This window comes from Citrus clementina, unplaced genomic scaffold, assembly GCF_000493195.1.
Source record: "Citrus clementina cultivar Clemenules unplaced genomic scaffold, Citrus_clementina_v1.0 scaffold_5, whole genome shotgun sequence".
NCBI lineage: Eukaryota > Viridiplantae > Streptophyta > Magnoliopsida > Sapindales > Rutaceae > Citrus > Citrus x clementina.
Window position 1 is genome coordinate 36,292,013 of NW_006262201.1, and position 11,526 is coordinate 36,303,538.

Here is an 11,526-nt window from a genome sequence, read left to right on the forward strand (position 1 = left end):
TTGGTAATATATCTTTTCAAATCATGTAAAAAAATTTGGGATTCAATTGTGAATTAGGTAAGGCCCTGTTTAGTATTGAGATGTTATAATTAGATTTATAATTACAATATCTCTCGTTAATACTCCTATTAAATAAATTTATTTTCTATTATATAAATTATTCTTTTATTATTTTTTAATTATCCTTTTTTTATAGGCATGTATTCAACTACTATTATTTATTATTATTATTATCATTATTGTTGTCGTTGGTGTTGTTGTTATTGTTGTTGTGAATGAAAATTTTAAACATAATAGAATTTTAGGTTTTATAATAGGTCCATCTCTTTATATTCATATTTACTAGTTTTATAATAGATTTTGATTTTTATTTAATACATTCATTTTAATTCAAATGATCAAACAATTCTTTATTGTCTTAGATAATTAACAAGAAAAACTATGAATATAATATACTAAAAATAACATTATAAGTATCATATATTAATGTAAAAAAATGTGTGTTAGTTATATTTTATTTTTCATGCTTTGTTAAGGTAAAGATTATCATTTCTTTTACTAATGAAATACTTTTTTTTGTGACTTGTCATGTGTTTAACCAATAAAATATAATATTATTAATATTTATGGCTTATATATGTCAAAATATTATATTTCAAATATTGTATTTTTGAAAAACATACAACTTAACACTTATATTTAGACATTGAAAAAAGATTAACAAACCTGTTATTTAGATATACATATTCAAACCTATTCAAACTTTAGCCAAATTTAGACCCATTTAAATTTTAAGCCAATAAAAAAAAATACAAACGCTACCTAAGTTTGGTCAAATTTAAGTTTCATAAGTCTATTTTCATTTTATTTTCCAATATCACTTTGTTGACCATTAAAGTTAAATCTAACATATATTCTTAGTTATTTGTAGTTTATGAGTCATAAAAGATTATTTTATTGTCGCTTAATAATATTGACGCGGGAAAGTAATTAATATTGATTGAAGTTGTAATATTGAAGGTGTAGGAAAGTATGATGATGTTCTCTAATTGTAATCACATATTGTGATATGTAATAAGTAATTATAGCAAACAAATCCAAAATACACCAATAAAATTTTTCTTATATACAATAATTATATCTATTTATCGTGAAAAGAGTATTAGATTAATATTTTATACTATTGAATTGCTTCATAAGAGAGAATTGTCTTATCATAACTAACAGGAGCGATTAATCAATTTTCTTGTATGTCTAAGTTCTTTATTTATCTATTTATTATTTCTTCTCCATTTTTCTTTGCAACGAAAAGAAATGCGTGTGATCAGCTTATATTGATTTCAAGGTTCAACAACATAAACTTTTCACATTTCAAGTTTTGACAATAAGGTGTGTGACACATATATGCAGATTTTTTTATTAATTAATTAAAAATATACAAATGTACAATTACCTTAATGTTACATGTAACTTTTAAATTTATTTATTTATCTATTATACTAAATGAATGGTAAAAATTATAACACTTAAATCTAAGGGGGGTTCACAACAACGCATTATCAATGTATAAACTCATATAATATCATAGAAAAATCCCGTGAAATGTAAAAGTTTATGAAGTTCAACAGTATGAGATTAGGGATGGCAATGGGGAGGGGAGGGGAGGGGACCAATCTCCCCATACCCATCCCCGATATTTTGCATATGTCTCCGTCCCCTCCCCGTCCCCGTCAGAATTGCTTGAGAGAATCCCCATCCCCTCCCTGAATAATAATAGGGGATCCCCGAGGGTCCCCGAATAACTAATAGTCTAATACATTTTTTTATTTTTTATTTTAAATTAATCATATTAAAATAAAAAATTCAGATAAAAATAAAGTTCAAAATATATCTTACATTAATATTGATCCATTACAAAGTCACATTCAAAATATAAATTATTAAAATAATTATCTTTATCAATGACTTAATCTTCATAATCCTACAATAAAAAGAAAAAAATTATTTTTATATCGGCAATAAAATAAATGAAATAAATGTAGATACTTAATTAATATTTTTAATAAAACTATTTACCTCCTGCTCGTCCTGCTCCTCCTGTTCTTCCTCGAGAAATGTAGCAAATTGAGAGATAACCTCAAATTTCAAACCTAAAACAATGAAAATGATATAAGTAACGTAACTTCTAAGTGCAAATATTAATAAATGTATAATACAATTACAATGTAAAATAAACTCATACTGCTATTGTAAGCTCGTAACCAACTTTGACAGTACATTAAGGCTTCCAATGTGCTTGGATGAAGTTTGTTACGGTATGGGCTCACAACTCTACCACTGGTGCTAAAAGCTGATTCAGAAGCAACTGTTGTAATTGGAATTGCCAAAATATCTCTAGCAATTCGAGCTAATGTAGGATACCTATTAGCATTTGTCTTCCACCAACTCAAAATATTAAAATCTTCTATCTGGGGTATAACTTTCTCATCCAAATATGAATCTAATTCATCTGCAACAACTGCACAATCTCCATTGTTTACATAATCATCAAAACCTGTCATCCATTTGGTTGCTTTCTTATAAGAATCCCTTGTAGATCTAGTAGAAGAACTACTACCAGTATAATCAAAGCAATAAACAATTGGTGAAAACTTCAATTAATACTTTTCAACTAATTCCCGGCAAAGGGTGACCACTTTCCCAACATACAACTATTTTGATATTTATTATTTTTAACAATATTTATAATTTTGTTATTTATTTATTAGTAATTTTAAAAATAAAAATAAAATTAAAAATTAAAATGGAGAAATTGGTAGGGGATGGGGATTCCACCTCATCCCCATCCCCTCCCCGAATAAAAAATTGGGTATAAAATTATCCCTATACCCTCCCCGAATGAGAAAAATCCCTGAGGGTACTCGTCCCTGTGGGGATTTTTGCCATCCCTATATGAGATTGTGTGAATATGAAACAGTAATGATAAATGAACTAACAATGAGTGAGTTTTGATAATCCTTTTTTTATTTAAAAAAAGGTTAAATCATAGAATATAAATCCATAAATTCAAAAAAGACAATTTTTTTATCATACTTAATCATTTTTCATTATAAAATTATACATTCATATAGCAAATTTGAACCAAATGGTAGCTCTTTCACAGTATAAAGAGCATATGCTTGAAGCAACATGTTAGGTAGCTCTTGATCTACCAGCAAATCAACAAACAAAAATCAAGCAACAGCGCAAATGTTCTGATTTATTCCTCCTTATTCCTTGCGATATATACTTGTCTTCCCATAAGAAATCGAATACCCTTAGTGATTCGTAGGAAGACAAATTGCTCATTCCTAGCAGGTACAAAAAAGCAATGTTACACAAGCAGGGAAGAGGAAGCATCGTCAAGTACCTCAACGCCGTCAAAAGGACGAGAAAACGGACCGTGGCCGGAGCCAAATGCTTTAATGTGGTCTTTGAGTGATCTCTTGTGTTTAAAATCAGACCCACAAACACAAAGCCAACGCTTGCCGCAATTCTTTTCGTGAGTTCGCCAGTCCCCTTTAACAGCCAAGAATTTTCCACACTTGCGACACATGAAAGGTTTCAGTCCATGCTTCCTCTTATAATGTGTTTGTAATGTGCGAAAATCTTTGAGCGGCTTTGCCTTTGGATGGTTTATGCTGTTCTTGCACCCTTCTGCGCAGCAATAGCATGGAATCCCCAGTATTGCACGCGGCTGCGTTCCCTTGAGAGATTCAGGTCCTTTACGATACTGTGATCCATGACCCCACATGTGCATCTGCCAAAGAATAAACAATTTATGATAATAATGGCTAACAAAAGACTATTGCATAAATCCTAATTATTAACAGAGTGATTGCATGCGTGCATGCACCTGAAGATTGTTATAGCGGTTGAAGGTTTTGAAGCAGACATGGCATGAAAAGTGGGTGAAGCCAATGAGTATTTGTTCAGGAGTTGGTATCCAATATTGTTTAGCTGCTGCTACATTTGCATTTCCCTTTGCACTTGGATTAGTGGAACTATGGGAATAATTAGGAAGACCAATGTGTAAGGCCACGGCGACATCATCTTTTTCTTCATTGCGTGCTTTACGGTTTTGATTCAGTGATGGTTGAGGTTCAGTTGATCCGCCATTGGAATTATATGTTACACTAGGAAAGAGATTAAGTGGTTCTATTTGTATGTGATTTGTTGAAGAAATGGCAAAGACATTACTGGAGTGACATGAGAGGTTTTGAGTCTCCATGACATATAATAACATGAGATCGTTTTGTAAATTAAGAGGATTACATTATATGTTGATCATTGATCACAAGAAGGAATTAATTAAAATTAATTAAACATGAGAGAAATGAGAGAGTCGATGTATGTAGGTTCGCTCGAGAATAATGTGGTTGAATGAAAACAACCTTTGACAATTGAGTCATAAATCTCTCCTGTTTGTTCTGTTTATCAAATTTGGGAATGGAAAGGAAATAACTTAAATTCTGTGGGCCGTGGCTCCTAACTTGGGCAAAAATTGTCTTACAGATGGTTGAAAATTTATGGCAATATATTATATAGGCCGGTTAACTCTCTCATCTGTCACTACAACGTTGACATTAGATTCACAGAGAAAATGAGAGATTGCGTTTGCTGGGGTAATATAATTAATTGCTAGCGGAGGATGTGATCATGACCTTTCGTATATATCAAGTATTCATTCGGTTCAGCTTACGTACGCCTTGAACAATATTTGATTTATGTATCGTCCTATACTAATAACTAACAATTCTTATAAAAATAATAATAACCTCTCTTTCATCGATTTATATTAGTCTTTAATATGATTTTCTTGTGTGAAAAAAGCATTTCTTAGGTGAGAAGTGTTTCAAAGGAATTGGCCCACGAGCATACCAGAACTAGCCGTGTATGCATTTTGTGTCCCTCAGTCATCTTATTTCGAGTAATAATTAATAGCGGTGAGGATTGATGTTTGCAGTTGCAGGATGAGATTGATCATACTCACCCAAACTTAAAAGCATAAAAAGTATATATATTAAGAGATAAAAACATTGGGGTTTCTTGACTTATCAAGTTTGTTTATCTGTATGAAATAGACCCCTCATCCCTGACCCAGAAACCCCCGTTGAAATGATTATGTTGCCGTTATAAAGGGTATTTAGTCATTTCAATAGGATTAGGGACCGCATTGGTATAAATGTACAAAGCACAAACAAAGCCCATGCATGAGTATTTATCAAAGATTGGGTTACTCATGTTATTACTACACTGATAAAAAATATTCATGACCTACACTACAACTTAAATGCAGTCATTGCAGTGCTGCGTAGCAGCAGTAGGCGTAATAAGGCTATACAACAAAATGTACCAGCAGGTAAGAGATTACTTGCAGCATAAGTAAATTTTCAAAATTTCTTATTGAGGGGAATGTAGTCCCCCGTTTTGTCCAACAGTTCATACAAATTCTCGAAAAAGATGTCAAATTATTAAATTTGGAGAAAATATGAAGAACCTGAAATGAAATTGAAAATTAATAATAGAATAATGTACCGTGAGAATTTTCATAAAAAAGAAATTCTGCATAAGATTGATGATTAGTCCATGTTGTTTTTTCTGCCGTAGCTGTGGAGAACACTAGTGATTTGTTGATTCTCTGATCACTTAACGCCACAGCTTTGAACCAAAAGAATATATTAATGTTTGTGTATGGGAATGATAGTGAGTGAATGTGATAAGAAGGCATAAATAAATCAAGATTATACAATTGAAACTCTGTGGCCAGATCAAGTATATGTTGATGATGATCAAGTTGTACTTCCCCCTTAGGTATTTGGACTCTCTGAAGTAACTTCTCGGGCTGCTTCTGTTTCTGCAGAGGTTTGCTGAGGCGTTTGTGAATCTGATACGAGCAATCACAGAGAAATTAGTTTGATTAGCTTATACATTAACTTTTAAAAAATGTCTAAACAATATTGTAACAAGATTATTATTTCAGTAATCCCTTCAAAAATCATAGTGCTGCACGGCCTTAAGGACATCTCAAGTACTACGCACAACCATAAATTGGATATATAGAAGAGGTGCATTTTTTGAGTTTGATCATTCGTCTCAGTCTAAAAACAAAAACAACAGTTCATTATTTGAATAATTTTTAGAAGGCAATCTCTATCTTACATGCATGTAAGATACACTCCCCTCACATGAATAGTGTATGTGTGGGACCCACACACTATTCATGTGAGGGGAGTGTATCTTACACCCTTACTAGAAAGTAGTAAGCTATATATGCAGACAAAGAAAGAGCTATCAAGTGGGTGATGATATAAATCTCCAAGTCTATCAAGTCAAAATAAAAATAAAACTATACTATATAATGTTGTAGCAATAGCCTTTCCATTCTTCCAATGTGAATATCAATATTAATTTTATTTTTCACCTAAAGCACTATTGGCAATGGCAGCGCATAACATGCAATGTGGGCCTTTGCATTATGACTGCGTATTCAGAGCGAAGCATCATCTTGACACTGGAACCACATGCAGTTCACTATTAATTTACACTTCATATGCTCCTCTGTCATGACATCCCACTGTCCCAGCACTCGAGTCATGGCAATTACCAGACAGCTCACTCACATGGCCGTGTGGCCCCCACGTCTCTCTCTTGATACCCACACCAACACTAACCCCTACTATATAACATTGACAATAAAATCCTATCATATGTTACACTCACATGCACATATGTTATTGGACATCGATACGGTTTTATGCATACATTTACCGTTGTGATACATTTAGTATTCTATCGTTATATGGTGTAAAGAGAGAGTGAAATTACCAGAAGAAAAGGGAAAGGGTTGCCTTGGAAGTTGAAGAGTTGGGGGAGGAGGAAAGATTCCTTCCGCCTGTGTGGGATAGTAAAGATATGAAGGTCCTGCTGGTGATGGTGGCATGCGTTGTGCTTGCGGAGCAGAATATGCTCCCCTTGGTGATTGCAATGAGTACCCATAGTAATATGGTGAGCCCATTGGCGTTGATGTTGTACCGTACATCTGATGATAGTATTGTGGCTGTTGAACTTGTGGGTTATACACAGCCTGCACATGTGCAACAATCAATGTAACAATTAATGACAATAATTATCTCTCAACTAAAAGATAATCATGTGATTAATTTTATCAAAATTTGAGAGGATGAGGCACTGACTTGGTGGTAACCATAATCAGGAGTGTATGTTGGGTACCTGAAAAGGTAAAAAAAATCAATGAATTGAAAATTGGACCATAATATCTGCTAAAGAGATAAGATAAAATTAGCACCATTTTCGAGGTAAGCAAAGGTAGCACGATGAAATTATTGTAACGCTTTCAATGGGTCCGGCCATGATAGCAACTGCTACCAACGATAATCTTGGTTACGTTAGGTTCTAAAATTAACTCTGAGGAAGACGTACGTATAAATAATAACAATAAAAATATACACTAGCTAGGACCGAGAAGGACAATATTGTCATAATCCATTACTCATTTTCTATAGTTATTGCCGGCAACTCCCCTTCATTAGGCTGTTTATGAATGTTATTGCATGATGTTGAATGTTGACCAATGTCACTATCCTTTTCAATTCAACAAAACAAAATCATGTGCAAGCTTAGAAGTTTTAAAACTAATAATTATAATGCATAATACACTTTGCTATTGAATAAGAGACGCATAATTTGGCTACTACTAAAATGCACGTAATAAGAGCTTACATAAATAGTTCATAAGATTTTTTTTTCCCAAATATTCATTAGTTTCTAAAAATAGAATGAAAGCTTTGTACTGTATATATGACAGATATATTGGAATAATTTAGGACAGAATTTGCCACTCTGTCCATTCCATTTTTCTTTTGTTTCTAACATTTTTGTGGCAACCGATTAATTACCAAGTCAACTCTATATATATATATATATATTTAATTATCAAGCATGGACCATTTTTCTATTAGTAAATATTATTACCATATATAGGTGCAGTGACAAAGAAAAGCAAAACTCACCCAAAAGGTTGATAAATGACTGATGGTGGCGGAGGTGGTGGCGGTGGCAATGATGCTGCAACTCCACCGTATGATGGCGCACCTCCCTGTTGTTGATGATAAGGAATATTGCCACCTTGATTTCTTCCTGTATCAATGTATCACCATCACCACCAACAAACATATATATCCAAAGAATTAATTAACTGATTACCATCATATACATATCATCAATAATTTAATTTCCAATCTTCAATCTAAAATCAAATGTAATTCAGGTATTATCTCTTAAATTAATACAAATTATATCTGCACCTCGTGGGGGCGAAGGTCGTGGCCGTCCTAGAGAAGCAATGTTACAATTTGCTCGTCGTCCATCGATAACTGGATTTGGATTATCACAAGCCCTTCTCGCCGATTCCGGATCACGAAAAGTCACCTATAAATTTATTTATTTATTTAAAAAAAAGACAAATAAACAACAAAAAAGAGTTATATATTTATATCGACATTACAATAAATTAACTGGAGAGTGATCGGAAATTAGTATTGAAACACACGCAAGGAAATTAAAACCAGTTATTAATTGTAGAACATTATGATATTGACTTACGAAGCCGTATCCTTTAGATTTTCCAGTGTTCTTATCGGAGATGATAACAGCTTCAAGAATGTCACCAAATTGCTCGAAATATCTCCGCATTTCTTCAGTAGGTGTCTCCCATGCTAATCCCCCAACAAAAACTTTTGTGAACGTTGTGTCTCCAAATTGTGATCGGTAATGTGGATAAGCCATGGCCTCTAATTAACCAAAATTAACAAAAAGAATAGCTTCCGTCGCCCTTTGCGCGCTTTGCTCTTCTCTCAATATATATAATGATTCAGTTCGATTACGTTAAAGTTGAAGAGAAGGTGCAGTCACTAAGCTTCCATCTCATGATCTTCTTTGCATAATGTTGCTTGTGCCTCCTCTCAAATATCTCCATATGCCCCCCCACTCCCCCTCATTACCACCACAAGTCTGGAATCATTGAAGAGAAGGACGACAGAGATAATGGAGGTAGTTTATGTTGTTATTATTTTGGTGGGTTGTCTCAGAACAAATGGGTGGTTAAGTAAGTAAATGAGAAAAGAGAGGAAGATTAAACCAAATTAAATTATAAAAAGAAATAAAAATAAAATAAAATTACAAGATCGAGAAGAAAGAGATGTGGCTTTGAGAAAGAGAAAGAGAGAGAGAGGGAGAGACCCGACAGCTGCAAACGCTAATTTGCTGTCTACAGTAGAGGAGAGATGGCTGGGCTGGCTTTGTAATACCGAATGACATTGACAGCTGCGCTAGTAGTGTTACTAGCTACTACACACTCATTGAGTCTCTCTGTTGTGCCTCGCCTTCCCTGTTATGCATTAATATACCCTCCCACCTTCCAATCAATATTTTTTTTGCATGTTTTCTTTTCAGCTTTCCCTCACTTCTTTGTTAAACTAATAACACAATTAGCTGTTGTTATTAGGTGATGTAATTAACATTAATATTCAAAAACATGGCCCTTGCTGTGACCATCATCGAAATTGACAGTCTTGATTTTGCATTGATCCCCAGCAGTCGGGGGGAAAAAAAACGAGGTATGTGAACACTTAAGAGAATGAACAGCTAATTAGTTATGAATTACCTTTGGGTACATACATAGTTGTTTTGTCTTAATTGTTTACCGATATTAGTTTGTTTCTATGCGGGCAGATGGATGTTACAAGCAGATTCTTGCATGAATAGTTTGCTATCTGGTAAGAAATTCCCACACATGAACCCATGTTACTAATCATGAGCTGTTAGAAAAGCCAACTTTCAAACAACAAACGAACGAATAAAACAGTTAGGATCAAGAAACCAATCTGAGTATTATTTGTTAATTCTATATTTTTATAAACCCTAATAAGCCAGCACTAACAATCAATCATGTCAAACAACAAAACTATGGGCGGCTGTGGCTAAAAACAAAACTCGAAACCATCCACATCTCCATCGAACCAGTCAACATTAATTCCTTAGTCAAAGTTTTATAGAGGTAAACTAAGGTAATTATACTGTATTGTCAATTATATATATATGTTAATGGAAGGCCATTATATATGTGGACTGCCACATTCTAATTTGCAAGATAGTCAATTAATCAATGCGGAACTAAACGTACATACATGCGTGTGCACAGAAAGAAAGAAAGAAAGAAAAAGACTCTACTCATAATTTAAGATTGTTGCCAGCGTTAGAGACGAGGAGAGACAGCTATAATATTAAGGACTTCTTATTGTTCAAATTTTTCATGAACTGGCAGTCCCTTCCACGTGGGTTCGTATCACTCTTTGAGCACAATGAGCTGGATTTCATTTCATCTCCTTTAATTATTTTACACATAGGATTTGAGACTTAGAGAGAGAAAGACACACACACACATATATATATATACACGACCCCTTTTTATCTTTGTGTTATTTTTTGCTTTGCTTTGGTCCTAATGTTATTATGGTGACCCACCCACTAGCTGCGTCAACTAACACCCGCCAATCAATGGCTATTTTAAAGCTGAAATTTTCTGCACATGGGAGTCAAGTTGATTTGAAGGGACAAATTTAAAAAGCTCTTCTCTTCGCATATATATTTATTTCCTCAAAATCTCCCACTTATGGCAGCCATGCTAAAATTCTCCAGCCCCGGTACAAAATCCTTCTTTTGAGTTGTGACTTGTGAGCCACTCGACTCCGCTCATGATTTTATTCAAAAAGCTGAATCTAATCCAAGCTCCTTATCTTTGCTCATAATTTAACTGCACCTCTTCGTAACCCATTTGCATACGACTTTTTTCTTGAACATTCGAGGAATTAATTTTCACCCACAGATAATTTATTAAAATTGCAATGTTCCGAGTAATACTAATCCTGTTATGCGTTTCAGCAAGGATTAAAGAACTAAAATCAAGCTAAGTACCAGGTTCAAAGGACAGGTAAGATTTTTTAAGGCCCTTATGTACAAATCGGCTACAATATTGAACTGATTTATTTAAAGGAAATTATTGGTCAATCATTTAATTAACTTGTTATCAAAAGTATTATAAAAAATTAATTTTTTTCAGTTTTGTACTCTCTGTTTATATTTTGCACGGTCCGTTAAAAAAAAAAACATAATTATTTTCACAGAATGATTGCTATAATAATTTTTGTTTGCTTTTATTTTGTCATTTTATAAAAATAATAATTCTATTATTTTAGGGGGACGGTTAATACAAATTGTAAATAAAAAGTACAAAATCGAATAACTTTTAAATTTTTATAACATTTTTAACAACAAGATAATATTTTAAGTAAATGATTGATAATTTCTTTTATTTAAGATAATTAGTTTAAAAATAATCCCACTGCATTAAAACTAAGAAAAAAAGAAATTATTCGATTGTAGGATGTTCTCGATGATCGTGAAATG

At 33.2% G+C, this 11,526-nt stretch overlaps 2 protein-coding genes across 2 annotated transcripts; both read right to left on the reverse strand.

Moving 5' to 3' along the window:
* Positions 1–3,270: 3,270 nt before the first annotated feature.
* LOC18041771 (protein TRANSPARENT TESTA 1) lies at positions 3,271–4,285 on the reverse strand. Its single transcript, XM_006433902.2, has 2 exons — positions 3,896–4,285; positions 3,271–3,799 (listed from the first exon to the last, which is right to left on the reverse strand). Exons 1-2 carry the CDS (start codon positions 4,283–4,285, stop codon positions 3,374–3,376), a joined length of 816 nt encoding a protein of 271 aa, XP_006433965.2. The 3' UTR covers positions 3,271–3,373.
* Positions 4,286–5,584: 1,299 nt separating this feature from the next.
* On the reverse strand, positions 5,585–9,235 carry LOC18041772 (RNA-binding protein 38). Its single transcript, XM_006433903.2, has 6 exons — positions 8,665–9,235; positions 8,367–8,490; positions 8,073–8,199; positions 7,236–7,272; positions 6,868–7,126; positions 5,585–5,926 (listed from the first exon to the last, which is right to left on the reverse strand). The coding sequence occupies exons 1-6, from the start codon at positions 8,845–8,847 to the stop codon at positions 5,850–5,852; spliced, it is 807 nt and encodes a 268-aa protein (XP_006433966.1). The 5' UTR covers positions 8,848–9,235; the 3' UTR covers positions 5,585–5,849.
* Positions 9,236–11,526: the final 2,291 nt, after the last annotated feature.

Bases quoted from the DNA above. Each gene is read 5' to 3' on its own strand.
- LOC18041771 (XM_006433902.2), bottom strand. From the start codon at position 4,285: ATGTTATTATATGTCATGGAGACTCAAAACCTCTCATGTCACTCCAGT. The intron at 3,800-3,895 runs GTGCATGCACGC...ATTCTTTGGCAG, and splicing joins ACCGCTATAACAATCTTCAG to ATGCACATGTGGGGTCATGG.
- LOC18041772 (XM_006433903.2), bottom strand. From the start codon at position 8,847: ATGGCTTATCCACATTACCGATCACAATTTGGAGACACAACGTTCACA. The intron at 8,200-8,366 runs GTGCAGATATAA...ACATTGATACAG, and splicing joins ACGACCTTCGCCCCCACGAG to GAAGAAATCAAGGTGGCAAT. The intron at 5,927-6,867 runs GTAATTTCACTC...TGCTCGTATCAG, and splicing joins ACCCTTTCCCTTTTCTTCTG to ATTCACAAACGCCTCAGCAA.